This window comes from Nasonia vitripennis, chromosome 4 (genome assembly GCF_009193385.2).
Source record: "Nasonia vitripennis strain AsymCx chromosome 4, Nvit_psr_1.1, whole genome shotgun sequence".
Lineage (NCBI taxonomy): Eukaryota > Metazoa > Arthropoda > Insecta > Hymenoptera > Pteromalidae > Nasonia > Nasonia vitripennis.
The window spans coordinates 17,545,515-17,561,956 of record NC_045760.1 but is presented as its reverse complement, the minus strand read 5'-3'; the positions used below and the strand labels follow the sequence as shown (position 1 = coordinate 17,561,956).

Below are 16,442 nucleotides of genomic sequence, written 5' to 3'. Positions count from 1 at the left end.
TGAAGCCCTGCGGCCTGCACAACATCAGAGCCGCTGATGCGATTGAAGCGCCACCATTTGTAACCGTCTTTCCATATTCCATGACCATGATTCAACTGATTCAACATTCAAAATAAATGCGTGTGTATTTACATTAAACTTATACAAGGATAAAATTTCTTTAACAAAATAAAAGGAAATACGTTTATTAATGCTATGAATGCATATTAAATAATTTCATTTTAACAAGTTTAAAGAAGAATTTAACAAGTTTTTTAAAAGTCTCATATTTTTATTTAATTGATAATTACAATAGATCTATAATATTTATAATATTTTTTTATAATTATAAAACATACTTAAAGCTGAATTAGCAAAATCTTCATATTGCAACCTGTGCTTTGTAAAAAATTTATTTAAATGCTTGTCATCTATCCTGCGTCTGCGATGGCGTATGCAGGATGGATTTAATTCTTTAGTTCTGTGGGATAGAAGAACTTCTCGTCTTTTTCCCACAGTTTTAGGAGATTTTCAGACACATTTGACGATGGGAATCTTTCAATCCAGGATTGTATCAATCCTTCAAAAGTAGGTTCATAGCTCTTCAATACAACAGTTCCTTGAGCTAAAAAAAATCGAAATGAAATTCAATACTTACATATAACTGTTATACAACTGTTAATTAAAAAAAAAAATGTATATGTACATACCATTAACAGTTGTGTTTGACTGTACAAATATCTTTCTTGGTTGCTTGTGAGCTAAGATAATATCCCTCCATTTGGCCCATGGATGTGGACCACTTTCAGGTACTTCACTGTACTTATCATACATTTCTTGTGCAGCTTTAATATCTGCAGTACTCTTGTAATACTGCAATTTCATCAAAAAGTCGCCAATAGCTTTCTTACCTACTGTGTTCACCTTACTTCTGTCTACAGTTAATCTCAAGTTTTTACCAGGCTCTGTTTCAACAATTTTGACAAAATCTTCTCCAGCCTCCAAACAAACCCTTAGCAGCACATACCGTGCTTGAGAGTGAGATTGCAACCATTTTTTTGTAGATGGCTGATACATTTCTAAAGCTCTGGCACAACCATTCCACAGTAAAGATAACCAGTTTACATAAATAACATCATCTGCATCAGAACCATCATAGCCAAATATTTTGATCACATCTTTTTCTAAACTTAAGTATAGTCCAACGGCTTCAGCTCTGCATTCCTCATATGAAGATCCCATTGCACCAAATATTGAATCATATGTTTCTCCATCTAAGTAATATTTTGTTACAGGTTCACCTGTAATAGGGCTCACAACCTTATCTTTGTCAAAATTAAGTGAACCATCATTTGATTTCCTTAGTAATTTGCCACTACCATGGCCTAACAACTCATGGAGACCTACTTGTACCTCAAAACTAGTAACTCGGTGTTTATTTAACAACGCTTGATCTTCTTCAGATACAAATGGTATCACATCTTGTTTCATACTCGCTGGAATAACATTTCCAAGTGATACATTTTTAAATCCTTCTGATTGCCTAATTTCATCATAATTTGGTATGTTTATGCCAGCAGGAATTCCAGAGCTTGCAAATGTTAAAACATCAAGAGACGTGAAATCAGGTCTCAAAAATTGATCTTTTTCAAAATCTTTACCCCATGGTAATAATGGCAATAGTTTTTCAGCATTGTTAACAAGAGTTAAAAACTTTTTGGACATATCACGATTTACCATTGCAACGAATCCTTCAAATTCTCCTCTTTGACCTGCTGGATCTCTATAATTTTCAATAAATCCAATGTAAGTTTCAATGGCAGGTCCTTTGTCTTTGATCCAATATCTAGAACCATTTTTGTGCTCTTCCAGTGAACCAGTCACGAAATGTTCAATATATTTACTGATCATATTCACTTCAGTTTCGTTTGCAGCATGTTCTTTTGCCTTCTTTAAATTTTCAACAACTGACAAGAGGAGTAAATCATAGTCTCCTCTGGTAATTTTGAATTGAGCTTCTTTGAAAACTTCTTCAGGAAGGGTGATTTTAGGATCATCACTTGTTTCAGTTGATGCTAATCTGATCTCATACTTACACTTAAAATTGTCACCTTTTACATCTGTTTTAAAACATCTAGCATTGTATGATTCTAAGCGTTTTGCTTGCATGTATTCATTAACAAGTGCAGCATCATCTTCTGTACAGTTTGCTGAAAAATATGTTGTGATACCTTTATCTCCTAAACCTAAAGACTTGACTTTTCCGTCTAAAGAATATGCTGCATCTTTGACTTTATCCCACAGAGATTGCAAGCTTGAAGCATCTTCTTTGTAAGCCTTTGAGTTCTTAATAATTGTTTCAAACTTATCTTTAGGCAAATTTGGAATAATTTTACTATCACCAAACGATTTGTAATTACCAGAATTAGAGAACAGACCACAAGTATATACTAGGAATGCCTATGAAATAAAAATGTATTCAATAAAAATAAATGAAAACTTTAGTTAGAACATTTTTAACTTATTTCTATAGTATAAAAATCTTAAAATTACTAACAGTGAATTCCTCTTCGGTAACACCAGCTCCAAGTGCAACTTTCTTTATGTCAGCTATTGGTTCAGCAAGAAATACTTTATGGAGTAGAGCAAAAAGTAATGGCGATTCTGGGGATGTTTGTATAAATACAATAAGTCCTCCGTTCCATGCTGCTTGGCTAAGATAATGAGCGTATGATTTTTCTTTTGGTGTAAGGGCATTGAATGCTGTTTCACATTCAAGTTGAACAATAGGCTGAGTGTTCGGCAGAGTAAATAATGAAATATCGTCACTCATTTTGCCAAGTGTGTGATGATACCTGTGACAAAACAGTTTTGATTTGTAATTTGTGCATAGTTAGTCATTTACAATTATTATTCTCTGAAATACTAAAAAATACAAATTATTGTGACTATACCATTATGAAGATTTAATAAATTTAAATAAAGGTGAAATTTTTCTAACCTCAAAACGACAAAAATTAAGAAAAATGAGCATGATAAAAATGCGATGGAAAAATTATAACAGTAGGATCACTCTACTTAACCTACAAAAATGTTGAACAGAGGTATATTTTTGATTTTATACCTCTATTTGCTATATTTGTCAGTAGAATAATATTTAAATTCAAGAAACATATAAGTACCTATTCAATACTGCTAAATTGTTTGTTTTAAATACAGTTTTATTGAATCTTCTTCGAATCCGAACATCAGACTGACGTCGTATCAAACACTTACAATAAACTGTGGATAAAAATATATTTGACTTGCAAAATTTGAACATCCTAACTTCTAAAAATTCAACATGAAAACAAACCGGTGATAAGAAGTTAAAAAAACTACTTTGTACCGCAAGATGTCAGTCGTTCTTACGCGTTTTTTGCGCAAGTTTAACATATATAAAGAGACTTACTTATATATTAGCAAAGACTAAAAATGATAGATTTATCATATGATACTTCGATCTAATATTCTGAATCCGAGTTACTTACCAGGGGATACCTATGCGATAAACGGTCCCGATGCGAATACCTTGAATTTCAGGAGACAGTTGCAGTTCGCCAAGTGAAACAGCGAAAAACACTTGCGCCACCAACGGGAATGCCGCTTCTTTATAAAAATTTTGTTATACTCCATCTCTTTCTGTATTAAGTAGTAAGAATCCGCTTTCGTCAGCAGCTATTGGAATTAAAAACATGTTTTTGGGTGAACCACATCCTTTTTATTGTGTGGTTGAATATTATATACCCATAATAGCCTATTAAATATAGATAAGATTTATCAGAATGTGATAATTAAACCATTTCCTTGATTGTTTTTCTTTTGTATTATAAAATCTAAGCTAGATTAGTATCCTGTTTTCCTAGTAAGTCTATTAACTTTCTTGACCTGTTTTGAACTCATTAGGTTGAATGACACCGGCATCATAAATTCTTTTAGGAAAAAGAAAATTGGGAATATTGAAAATATAAAATATATAAGATTGAAATTATAAGGAGATGGTTTGTATAGTAAATCTATACAGTAAATGTACACTATATCTTTTATATATATATATATTATTTTTATTTAATCTTATATTTATTTACATTTGTTAAAGATATATCATTAAACTTATGGTTAAAATTTTTTTTTCATGATACCTTATAATCCAGATATAATATAATCAGTCTAATTATTAATTTTTGTCAGTATAATTATTCTTATTTAAAGTTTTAAAAAAGCACTACTGTTTATTAGGAATATTTAAATTTAACTACAAATAACTTAATGTAATTTACTAAATTACAATCACATAAATATTTGAGTGGTTAATCTGAACTTTTTAATAGAAATTTTAATTTATTCAGCAAGAAAATTTGATAGAATCATTCTTTGACATCACCAATTCCGTCAGCATTAATGGCAAACGTGGCTTCACTCTCAGGTAGGCAAGGAGAATCATAAATTTTACAAATTCTCGTTTCACCTCTACCTTTACGCAAATAAAGTCTTGTGGTGCTAGCATGAGCAATAATGTTGCCTCCAATGGGTTTCTTCTGATCACCTCCAAACATACTAGCTGCTCCATCCACTGATGCCACCACTTGATTAGTAATAACTACTGCACATCCAAATTCATCAGCTAATCGAAGGAGTAATCTGAGAAATCTGGCTAAATGCATTTGCCGAGCTGCTAATTCACCTCTTCCAGCAAAATCGGTTCGGTACAGTGCAGTAGCACTGTCTACTATCAACAAACCATATCTAGACTCAGACATCATAGCACTAGCTTTTATCAGTAGCTGAGTCTGATGATCTGAATTATAAGCTCGTGCAGTAGCTACATTGTCGAGAACACTGTCGCCATTAATATTATAGCGTTCAGCAACAGCAATTAAACGTTCAGGCCTAAAAGTACCTTCAGTATCAATATAGATACACTTTGCTTCAGCACCTCCCATATCAACAGGTAGTTGACAATTAACAGCTAAAGTGTGACATAGTTGCGATTTTCCTGTTCTGAATTCTCCGAAAATCTCAGTGATTGATCCAGTTTCTATGCCACCTCCTAATAGACGATCTAATTCAGCAGAACCTGTAGTTATATAAACAATATTTGCTCTGATCATGTGAACTTCAGCTGCGGTTTTGAATCCCATTGCAACCAATTTTGAAGCTTCTTGAAGAATTTTGTCAGCTTTTCCTTCACTGATACCTTTAATAGCCATCAAAACTTTTTTCGGAGTATAGGCCACAGATTCAACTGTGAAGTATCCAGCTTCTTCCAATTTTTTAATATCACCAGCTGTGATGCCATTACCCTGAAAAATGATGATTAAACAATCAGCAAAATTGCCGCAAATATAGTTTTATATGTTTGGAGTAAACAAATGAAATAAATTAGCATTTAAATTGACATAAAAACTATGACAAGATCTATTAGAGTGTATATCACAATTTATCACCGATTTAGCAAATGAGAAATAATTCACGAAAGACTTATAAATGTATTTTTGTTCCTCATATCTTCAGCATTTAAAATCAGTCATTGGAGTTGCATAGTGATGTTTTGGGATAACGTTATTCTCAAAAAATATGAACATTGTAAGACTCTTTTTCAAACAGAAAACAAAGGACGCTTTGTCAGGTTAAGAACGTCCTTACCTCCAAAGTTTTGATGAGTTTTGCTTGTCCTTGACAATCTCCATAATCTTCTTCCTCAACAACGGTGCTTGCAACTTCGGTGGTCATTGTTGATATTTTAAAATACAATAAACAAAGGCAATTGAAAAGTGAACACAACTTTCGCACGTGTGACGTATGGGCGGACGCGTCTGAACTGGCTTTTAAATTCGTAGGCGATGGTTACGCTCCAATATAACGGTTGGAACGTCAGTATCTGTAAACTGACTTAGATAGATCGTCACCACGGTTTTAGGACATTATCCCGTTCCCGTTCCACTCTCTCTGATGTGCTTATAGACAAAGATAGACGAAAAAATGACGTTGGTGACGAGGCGAGTGCGCTTACAAAAGCGCGCCAGAAATGAAATGTTGAACAGCGCATGTGCCACTAATATGGCCGATTCTTACTCGATTTTCAAATATTATTACACTGCAGACATATTATTTCCTTATGCAGCTGTAATTTGTAAATAATAAATAAATTTATATTATATTCATATAGTTAATCACCATCTACTACTGTTGGTATTTCTTATTTAAACTATACTTTTGGTCGTATTTGACACTTATAAACTTGGTTATGGAAATGTTTTATTAATATTATTATCATCATTATTATTGTTACTATGCTGTGCTTTGTTTACGTAGTGTAATGATGCACATTAAAGTTTGGTTAATATGGATAGATAATTTTGAAGTTTTGATTTCACTGTACACTTATTAGTTTCTAATTATGTTGAATGCACATCGATGTGAATTACCAAAATCATCTGATTTTACTTTACCCAAGCCTAGAAGTTGTTTCTGCTGTTTACCTCGATTTGATTCGCTTCAATCTTGGTTTACAATTTACGAAAATCATCCGAAGTGTAGGCAACACCTGATAAGTCTAGCTGCAGCAAATAAGGAAAAGAGGCGTCATGCCTCGAATAAATACTGGTATATCATTCATCCATTTAGCAAAATCAAGTGAGTTTTTTTTACTTTTGAAATACGTGCTTTTATTTGTTCTGTTTACTTGTGTTTACACGCGTATTTCAGATTCTTTTGGGACATTATTATGATGATGGTCTACTTTGTTGCTTTCATTACTATTCCATTTTTCATGTGTTTCGTCGTACTGGACTACGAAAGTGTTCGTTTGGATAATGTGAATCACGCGATATATGTTTTTTGTTGGATCGATATAATCGGCAATTGTATGACAGGATTATACGACAAAAATAAGGATGAAGTCATCCTAGATCAAGGAATGATCTTGAAGTATAAATTTGTTTTATTTTCATAAAATTTAAATATGATCGTATAGGATTAAAAGTTTGAAAATCGAACATGCATTGTTTTCCCTTTCAGACGATACTTGCAAAGTTATTTGTTTATTGACATTTTTACATCGTTACCTTACGATTACATAACTTCACCATGGAGGAAAGTTCCCGGGCCTGAAGATTCCATTGTCGCTACTCTTATTAATCTCTTACCTTTATTAAAATTAAGTCGGTACTTTACTTTCACATCGCACGTACGGCAAACTTTTCTGGTAAAAAATTATACCATTTGAAAATATTTCTTCTTTCATTAAAATATGTTCATGATCAATATTTGCATTGTATTGGGCTCTAAAATTTCAAGCATTTTGACATTGAAGATATATCGTGCCAGATGTTTTTAACATTGCTTTTGTATACTTATGTAATTCACTGGTTTACCTGCTTCTGCAATGTTACTCCTTTAATTATGATGTATGCAATGCACGTGCCCGTAACGGTTAGTTCATTCGTACTACACTTTTTGTGTAAATTAATTATTTATTCATTTATTGTTCTCAATCGAAAATTTGTCGCACGATTAAGGAAAGTGAGGATACGTGGTTGGCGAGTGCCGAAATTAAAAGTATCGCTCATAGATATCAACGAGCACTATTCATTGTTCTTGAAAACTTCACCGCAAGTGGTTACGGCGGAATCATGCCGCAAAGCGATGGGCACATTATGGTTTGCACAGTACTTATGGTTCTTGGTAGACTGTTTGAAAGTTACATTATAAGTAAAGAATTTATTTTGCAAAATAAGTGCAATAATACCATGTATATAACCACCTTATTGAAAAATGTAGCACAATGACTCTTGTTTTATAACAGTCATGCTGCTACAGATTGTGGCTGACAGGAAAGCATCCGAGTCCAAGTATGAACAAATCGTTAATCAACTCTCAGCTTACGCTAGACAAAAGCAGCTTCCGGCTTTTATGAAGCGCAGACTCTTGGCATACTATCACTACCGATTCAGAAATAGTTATTTTCGAGAAAAGAAAATTTTTGCAAACTTGTCTGGTGAGTTACACTATAGTTTTATATACCTATAAACGTGACAAAAACGTGATATGATTTGTTTTATGTGAAAAATTATTTTTCATTAACTTAGACGTATTACGCCAAGAAGTTACCTTACACTCTTGCCGAAGACTCGTGGAAAACGTTGAGATCTTTCAAGATTTGCCAAAGAACATTTTAACGTTAATAGTGACCAATTTGAAACCAGAACTATACTTAGCAAAAGACATGATTATCAAGGCTGGTACTCAAGGGGACTGCATGTTTTTTTTATCCAGCGGAACCGTTGCCATACTCACGCCCACTGGAAAAGAAGTAACTTGAACTTTGAATATATTAAAATAGCTTCACCAAGACAAAATTAAATTACTATGATCGATCGAAAGGTCTGCTTCCTGGAGGATGGTGCACATTTTGGCGAAGTAGCGCTTTTGGTACAAGATCAACGACGAGTGGCGAGTGTGGTCGCTGTTGAAGTCTGCGAGGTCTATCGACTTGATAGGAAAGATTTTCGCAAGTGTATCGCCGTGCACAGTGATTTGTTTGCGAAGATAGAGCGAATCGCCACAGAGAGGATGCAGCGCACGGTTCTGATCGAGGAGCAGCATAAACGTTTCACGCTGCACTCGAGAGCCTCATCCAGTGCCGCGCAATTACGGAAAGTCAGACAATCGCAGGCTTAAATATATTGGATTAATACGAGTAACAATTGTGGAAGAGAGCGGGCTGAGTTAAGTTTAATTCTGTATTTAGGGACCTTAAATAATATTATTGTCCATACAATATATATATATATTCTTACAATGCAGGCATTCATTCATGTCATGCCTATATATATATCTCATCATAGAATCATATATTAATCCTTATTCTAAAACACTAACAATTACAATAAAGATTTGTTGCTAAAAGATTTACGATAGCACTGAAGTGACAATCCATACAACTAACGATAATATTTTTGAGATATGATTCTTATATTTTCCTTTGTCATTTGCAGCATCTCCAATCTTCTCTCAATTTTTTGTCTTCGCTGTTTTTGGAAAATGCAACGTGTGTGTATATCGCTATTTATCGTCTTTAAAAATCCGCATTATCGTTGTTTTAAAATTCTTAAATTATATTTATATCGCATAGATATGATTATTTATTGAGCAAAGCAATTCAATTGATTGTTACACTCTGCGTGTCGTAGTGAAAGCAGAAAACTGCAGGTAGATACAGATTTCTCTCATTAAGATACGAATATCGATACGCGAGGTAAGTTCCCGGTGTGCGAGAGACAAACTGATCCTTCTTTTGTCAAATGTTTCGCTGCGTGTGTGCGGTCTGTTCGATATTACGGATTTATAAAAACTAATATCGTTTAATATACATTATTATCATATATTATTACGACATAACATTTAATTGATTTCCATTGATATTTTGCTGTTTCGCGCAGCACTATCGATATGTTAATGTCTTTTAAACTCGGGAATGATTCAAACGTAATTTTTGGATTTAAAGTTCGATGTATAAATGACTATTTTCTACACCAGTCGCGGATTCGTACAAAAGTAAAAGAAAGTATAAAATAGTTCCGCTAAAAGTTTAACGTCAGTAGATTAGATTTGGAAGATCGGTTTATACAAGTTCTTTTTAGTAATTCTACATCTACATTTTATTATAATTAATATGGTCACTGCTCTCTTTTTAATTATATAATTAAGAACAAGAAAACCTTAAAAAGAGTTCCGAATGTTTTCGAGTAAAAAATGCCATACAAAATTTATTTCTCACATAATAATAGATAAGTATGAAATAAGATAATTCTAGAAAAATCTATATATTCTTAAATTAAGGATCTATGTATATTAGTTATATTTAAATTAATAAAAATTCGACTCGCAACATTCGGTAATCTTTCAACGGCATTTCCTTATCTTTTCTAATAAGGCACATGATTCGTGACTGAAATGGAATAAGGTAATTAAATTTGCTAGAATACAATATTAAATGAATAATAATCATACTGCAAAAATCATTCGATTTTTCTAAGTTTAAATGCCTCAATCTCAGTGTAAACCGGAATATTAATCACAATATTAATCTATTTTTAGTTTTAAAACGGGTAAATGATATAATTACAAACTTAAAGAAATATGATAAATATTATACGATATATAATTAATAAATTTAACAGCAGATATTAGTGGTTGCTATTTTCCAATTTACACTGATGATATTTCATGATATATGCAAAAGAAGCTTGTCACAGAAAACCTTTACCAAAAGAAAGTATGACTGTACTATCGATGAATAAGGAACACAATAGCAGATGTAACATTGGCATGTCTTAATTGAGCTTCTTGTTTCAGTAAATTGATTACGCATGTGTATATTAAAACTGTACAGACACAACGTTCCTTACGGAATCAAGGATTTACTTCTTGTAATGTCATTCTTGCGATTATGGATCGATAGAACGCATTATCGTGTGTCCAGCAACGATATAAAAGAGTATTCGTTAAAATCTTCACGTATAGTTAGAACACAATATAATAAAAATATTAATATTATACTTCTGACAATATAGCAAATAGCAAAAAGTTATGCGCATAAAGTTATTACTCAATAAAACTATTTAATACTTTACAATATAACATGGCCGTAAGCTTAACGCATATAAATGTCTATACCTCAACACGCATCTCAAAGAATATAAAACATTTGTCGGAGTAAATTATTGGTACTGACATAGAGCGCGCCAAAAATATCATTAAGAATATTAATATCTGTTTTCTATTCAAAACAATTTTATAACTGATTTACTTGTCTCCATTGCAAACAGTATAAGGGCTAAGACCCTAATCATATAATGAATCAATTACCAAAAGTATGAAATTAGAAAAGATTCTTTAAATCACCTAAAAATCGCAAAAAATAAAAAAATGCAAAAATTATTTTTATGTTGTACTATTCTCTCAATTCAATGTTTCACTGCAAGTTATGCCAGTATAATAATTCAAGACAAAATTAGTCTATGAATATCTTATCATATCTATTATCTGAGATGTATGGGAAAGGTACACTGATTATACTACATTATCTACCGTAAAGTTCGACAAATTTACATTTGCGTTACTCTTTTTACTTTGAAGGTGAACAATTAATAGCACGCTTTTTTGAGCTACAGCTTTATGTTTGCTTTACAATCCATTGTATAATTGGTCAAATTCTGATGCTGGTTTTATTCATTTAGACCAAAAACGTGCTTTTAATATTTATACTTTGATAGGTCTACTTTCTAGTTACTGTAACTTCTGTGGCGACTGATGATTGTTAAGATCATGAAAATTTTGTAAATTCTGTTATTGAGGCAGTTTCTGGTAGCCTCGTAGGGCTTAGTTTCCCTTACAAAACCGGCCCGTTAGACTAGGAATCAGCATTAGATCAGTCTATATATAGGTGCATACTTTTATATACGTTTATAAACATAATGCTAGATTGTAGTATATATTTATCATAACGACAACTTAAAATTGTTTCTTTAAAAATTTGTTCGGAACTATATTATAATCACTGCTCCCTATGTATAGACGAGCCAAGGCTTTGGCAGTGTGCTAAAATCGAGTTTCCATCATGCTCTGTACTGGGCATAACAAAGTTTTAGTCAATTCGGGCACCGGAATTAGAACTATTTTGATTTTCCTTTCTCCTCCTCTTCAAAAGTACGCAGCTTTGGCATTCGAGAAAAACTAGTCACGCGTTTAACATCCAGGTTCTTTACAGAAATGAAAAAAGTGACCTTTTGGCTCTCTGATTATCGGCGTATGGGGGTACGACTCTTGATGGCAGTTGTCCAGCTTCTGTACACGAACGACAGCAGAATTTCGCGTAGTACTCGTGCTGGCAGTATCTCGCTGCAACGATGAGACTGCAATTGGCTAAGTGTACTTTGTCCTGGCAAAGAGGATCGATGTAAATACCTGAAAAATCAAAGCGATTACAATCAAGTTGGTCGTTTATTGAAGAAGTATTAAAATGCATCGAGTTAATCATGACAAGAAAATTCAAATGCAATTACCGGCTACGCGAATGTCCACGCTTTCTGAGCTGGTCGAATGCTGGTTAACTCCTTCGCAGCGGTAGGTACCGGTGTCATTGGAATTCGCTGGCGAAATTGTCAGTTCGTTGGACTCTGCATGCAAAATTTTTTATTAATCGTAATTTTATATTTTTTCAAGAATATTCATTATATATGCTGTTACAATGCCGCTACCCTAAGCGGGTCTTGGGCGTTGTCGTCCAGATCGGACGGGTGGGTGCCTATCACCACTACACAGCGCGTCCTTAGGTTGCGGATAGAGGAACAGCCCCTGAGAAAGAGGTTAGCTGCGAATACATTGAATAAGTAGCCGCGGACAGCCGATATTTCACATTATCTCTTATCTCTCAATCTATCTCTTTCATCACACATTACAAAAATGGGCAAAAATCCTGCTGCCGGGGAGGATGCGGGAGCGATGACAACTGTCCCGAAAGGGGATGTGTAGAATGATTCGTCACCTGGTCTTACGCGGTAACGATGCCAGTGAAGGCGCGCTGCCTTGCAGGGGGCGTTAGGATGCGAGAATGAAATCGTAGTGTATCTGACGACGAGTTGACACTGTCCTCGTCAAAGTCGGAAAGCTCTCATACTTAGTTCTAGAGAGGTATGGGGGTTATCACCTCTAGAACGGTGGACTCACCTGCGATCGGAACAGGATCCGAAGCGCGCGGGTTTAACATACTATCATGGCTCAAAAAAATCAAATCCGAACCAAAAGGGACTTAAGGGTCGGAACTTGGAATGTTCACAGTCTATACAGAGCAGGCGCGTTTAAAGAACTCGTAAAGGAAGCTGATAGGTACAATCTAGATTTGGTAGCAATACAGGAATCGCGGTGGCCAGATGGCGGAGTACTAGCATCGGGTAACTTCATGTATCTGTATGGGGCCGGGAGTGGGGGATCTCTAGGCACCGGATTTCTCGTAAGCAAAAGCATCATACATTCGGTTAAAAGTTTCAAATCCGTCAATGATAGGCTCTCGTACATCATTATCGAAGGTGAATGGTATAGATATGTATTTATTTTAGAGCAGGTAATCGACCAGTTCGCGTCTTACGACACAAGAATAGTATTAGGCGATTTCAATGCTAAAATAGGTAGGGAGGAAATGTTTAGGCCTACTATAGGAATTAGGTACCAGATAGAAATTAATAACAGGTTTCAGGCACTTGAAGAAGCAAACACATCGCAGGAGGGGAATGACGAACCGAATAGCTTATGGGGGGACATCGAAAAAACGGTAATAGAGGCCGCGAACAAAGTACTGGGTAAAAAGAAAAAGCCAAAGAGCAAACCATGGTTTGACGAAGAGTGCGAACTCTGGTTTGAAAGGCGCAAAAAGGCTAAATTAGATAGCTTACAAAATAGAAGCGATAGGACCGTAGAAGAGTATTCTAACGTAAGGAAACAGACGAGCGCGATCTACAGAAATAAGAAGCGGGAGTATCAAACGAATCTTATTAGGAGAATAGAAACTAACAGTAAGGAAAATAACCCCCGCGAAATGTACAGAGGGATTAACGCCATCAGAAAGGGTTTTAGGAGTAGAGCGCAATTGATGAAGGACGAAAACGGGGACCTCGTAACAAGTGACAACGAATTACTGTCGCTGTGGAAAAATTGTTTCGATAAATTATTAAACGTGCACGAAAATAGCGAAGAATTAGGGTACGAAATTCACACTGCTGAACTCCACGTGGAGGAACCGAGCTACCAAGAAGTAGAGACCGCGATTAAAAAACTAAAAAACAACAAAGCCGCGGGAAATGACTCTATACCAGCTGAGTTACTCAAATATGGGGGCTTCGAGCTCACTTTAAAAATCTATAAACTAGTATGTGCCATCTGGAAAAATGAAACAATACCCGAAAATTGGAAGGGATCTATCATTATACCGATTTTTAAAAAGGGGGATAAGACAGACTGCAATAACTATAGGGGTATCTCACTTTTAGCAACGTGGTACAAAGTTCTGTCAAACGTAATACAAGCTAGACTCACTCCATTCGCGGAAGATATAGTAGGAGATTATCAGTGCGGATTTCGGCGCAACAGATCGACAAGCGATCAAATGTTTACCATAAGACAGTTGTTAGAGAAAAAGTGGGAATTTTGCGAAACCATACACCAACTATTTATAGATTTTAAAAAAACGTACGACTCTATTAAGCGAAGCAAAATGTATCAAGTTCTAGTACTTCTCGGTGTACCGAAAAAACTCGTGAGATTAATTCAAATATGTCTGAACGGAAGCACGGGAAAGGTCCGAGTAGGCGGTAATGTATCAGAACCCTTCATGATACGCGATGGTTTAAAACAAGGGGATGGGCTCTCTACGGTGCTGTTCAACTTAACGTTAGAGTATGCCGTTAGAAAAATGCAGGTTAGCCAGCTGGGCGCAACGCTTAATGGAACAACGCAGATACTAGGCTACGCAGATGATTTGGATATACTGGGGGATTGTAGGGAAACGGTAGCAAGAAACGCGGAAATCCTCATAAAAGCGGTGGAGTATACAGGGTTAGAAGTGAGTGAATCAAAAACAAAGTACATGATTGTGGATAAGCTAGGCATCTGCAGAGGGGAGGAAGATCTCAGAGTTGGGAATTTTACTTTTGAAAAGGTTAGCGAATTCAGGTATCTGGGTACGACCATAAATGATAGAAACGAGATTAATGTCGAAATCAATAAGAGACTCCATTCGGGTAATGCTTGCTTCTACGCCGTGAGTAATTTACTTAAGTCGAGGCTATTGTCTAAAAACGTTAAAATAAGAATATACAGGACAATAATATTGCTGGTGGTTCTGTACGGGTGCGAAACTTGGGCTCTCACTAAGCAGGCGGACAACCGTTTTAGGGTATTTGAAAATAAAGTCTTGCGAAAAATATACGGGCCGAAGAAAGATGAGGAAACTGGGGAATGGAGGAGACTACACAATGATGAGTTACACAATCTGTACGCGTCACCAAATATTAACAGAATAATAAAATCGCGCAGATTGGGATGGGCAGGGCACGTAGCGAGAATGGGAGACGACCGTCGTACGGCAGCGCGTGTCATGAAGGGCAGGCCGATGGTAACACGATCTATAGGTAGACCTAGACGTAGATGGGAGGACAACGTAAAAGCGGATATAGTAGAAATAGGACGGGTGGGTGTCGATCGGAGGGGTGCATCTTGGGTGGGGTTGACACAAGATAGGGCAGCGTAGAAGGCTTGCGTAGATGAGGCGATGAACTTTCGAGTTCCAAATGCCACGTAAAAAAAAAATTCATTATATATGACTATTTTGAAAATTACCAGAAATTCGAGTGCGTTCGTCAACTTGGATGGGCTCGTCATTCTTGTACCATGTTACACGGGGAGTTGGCGATCCGGTAACATTACAATAGAGCTTGATTGGACCACCTTCTGGGAACTGTACTTGCGACGCTGACACATTGACGCGAACAGGCGCTACATTCGAAAGAAGTTTACATTATAATCGATAAGCAAAAGTGTAGAAGTGAAATACAAAGGGTTAATGTTAAAATTCATTTAGCAATAATCAGCAACACCAATATTATTGAAGGCTAAACAGTTATAAGCATGCATCTGATAGTATAGTTCAACCAAATTATTCAATTCAGATCAAAGATTAGTGTTCTCTCAAATACCCCATAACCATGTTAATATAACAGTACACAGATATAGACATATATAGTAATAAGGTCAACGGTGTAACTTGATTTGAACCTGAAATTTAAATTTGTTCCCCCTGCGTCGTTATACTCACATGCATAATTAACTTCAGGCGCGGGCGTAGTTACGTTAATCGGCACAACGCCAGGGATATTATAGCGCCTGGTGGTGTAGATCGGCGCGTAAGTCTGGTTTTCGTGAATCTGCGTTCTGTTCGGTCTGTAAGGATAGGACGGTCTCTCTGGTCTCTGTGGCGCTTGAACCAGGTACTTCCTGTACTGTTCCTGGTCGGGTCGTATATTGGCTACTGGTCCGATGGCTTGAAGAATCGTCGACCACTCGGCTGGCTTACCGATACCGTTGAATGCGTGACAGGTGTAAACGCCCAGGTTGCTCAGTGTTACCGATCGAATACGCAGAGTGTTGTCAGATTCTTGCTCGTAGTGCTCGGACGAGAGAGGAAGCATGCTGTCGTTACGCCACCAGGTAACGGTCGGCCTGGGCCAACCGACAGCGTAGCAATGCAGCACCGTTGGCGAGTTCAGAGTCACGGTGATCGCTCGGTTAGGTTCGTCGATTATACCCGGTGAAGTGTCGGTAGGCTCTGCGTGCGTGGACGAAGAGAGAGGAAGAGAGCATGCCCAAAG

At 35.9% G+C, this 16,442-nt stretch overlaps 5 protein-coding genes across 12 annotated transcripts in view; 2 read left to right on the top strand and 3 right to left on the bottom strand.

The window, feature by feature from the left end:
- Positions 1–250: 250 nt before the first annotated feature.
- Positions 251–3,637, bottom strand: LOC100117644 (dipeptidyl peptidase 3). 4 transcript variants are annotated; one of them, XM_032599362.1, is made up of 5 exons: positions 3,335–3,480; positions 3,162–3,261; positions 2,537–2,834; positions 690–2,439; positions 251–604 (listed from the first exon to the last, which is right to left on the bottom strand). In XM_032599362.1, exons 3-5 carry the CDS (start codon positions 2,810–2,812, stop codon positions 447–449), a joined length of 2,184 nt encoding a protein of 727 aa, XP_032455253.1. In that variant the 5' UTR covers positions 2,813–2,834; positions 3,162–3,261; positions 3,335–3,480; the 3' UTR covers positions 251–446. The 4 variants fall into 4 exon arrangements, with proteins under 4 accessions (XP_032455253.1, XP_001601820.1, XP_008205904.1 ...); XM_001601770.5 differs by lacking the exons at positions 3,162–3,261; positions 3,335–3,480 and adding an exon at positions 3,510–3,637; XM_008207682.4 differs by having other exon boundaries at positions 3,162–3,479.
- Positions 3,638–4,085: 448 nt separating this feature from the next.
- Positions 4,086–5,841, bottom strand: Rad51 (RecA homolog RAD51). Its single transcript, NM_001161477.1, has 2 exons — positions 5,665–5,841; positions 4,086–5,321 (listed from the first exon to the last, which is right to left on the bottom strand). The coding sequence occupies exons 1-2, from the start codon at positions 5,749–5,751 to the stop codon at positions 4,386–4,388; spliced, it is 1,023 nt and encodes a 340-aa protein (NP_001154949.1). The 5' UTR covers positions 5,752–5,841; the 3' UTR covers positions 4,086–4,385.
- Positions 5,842–6,316: 475 nt separating this feature from the next.
- LOC116738568 (potassium/sodium hyperpolarization-activated cyclic nucleotide-gated channel 1-like) lies at positions 6,317–7,286 on the top strand. Its single transcript, XM_032599366.1, has 3 exons — positions 6,317–6,654; positions 6,727–6,948; positions 7,039–7,286. The coding sequence occupies exons 1-3, from the start codon at positions 6,419–6,421 to the stop codon at positions 7,244–7,246; spliced, it is 666 nt and encodes a 221-aa protein (XP_032455257.1). The 5' UTR covers positions 6,317–6,418; the 3' UTR covers positions 7,247–7,286.
- A 359-nt stretch (positions 7,287–7,645) lies between these two features.
- On the top strand, positions 7,646–9,576 carry LOC100117561 (potassium/sodium hyperpolarization-activated cyclic nucleotide-gated channel 2-like). The gene is made up of 4 exons (XM_031928676.1): positions 7,646–7,731; positions 7,826–8,017; positions 8,109–8,332; positions 8,404–9,576. Exons 1-4 carry the CDS (start codon positions 7,653–7,655, stop codon positions 8,698–8,700), a joined length of 792 nt encoding a protein of 263 aa, XP_031784536.1. The 5' UTR covers positions 7,646–7,652; the 3' UTR covers positions 8,701–9,576.
- LOC100117523 (papilin) overlaps positions 8,737–16,442 on the bottom strand; it is a 100,329-nt gene continuing 92,623 nt past the window's right edge. For 4 of the 5 annotated variants that reach the window (XM_031928671.2, XM_031928673.2, XM_031928674.2 and 1 more), the window contains 4 exons: positions 15,890–16,399; positions 15,415–15,570; positions 12,087–12,200; positions 8,737–11,988 (listed from right to left, as the gene is read on the bottom strand). In XM_031928671.2, coding sequence (XP_031784531.1) covers positions 11,786–11,988; positions 12,087–12,200; positions 15,415–15,570; positions 15,890–16,399 — 983 coding nt within the window. In that variant the 3' untranslated portion in view covers positions 8,737–11,785. The remainder of the gene's footprint in view (positions 11,989–12,086; positions 12,201–15,414; positions 15,571–15,889; positions 16,400–16,442) is intronic. The other variant, XM_031928675.2, reaches the window with a different exon arrangement.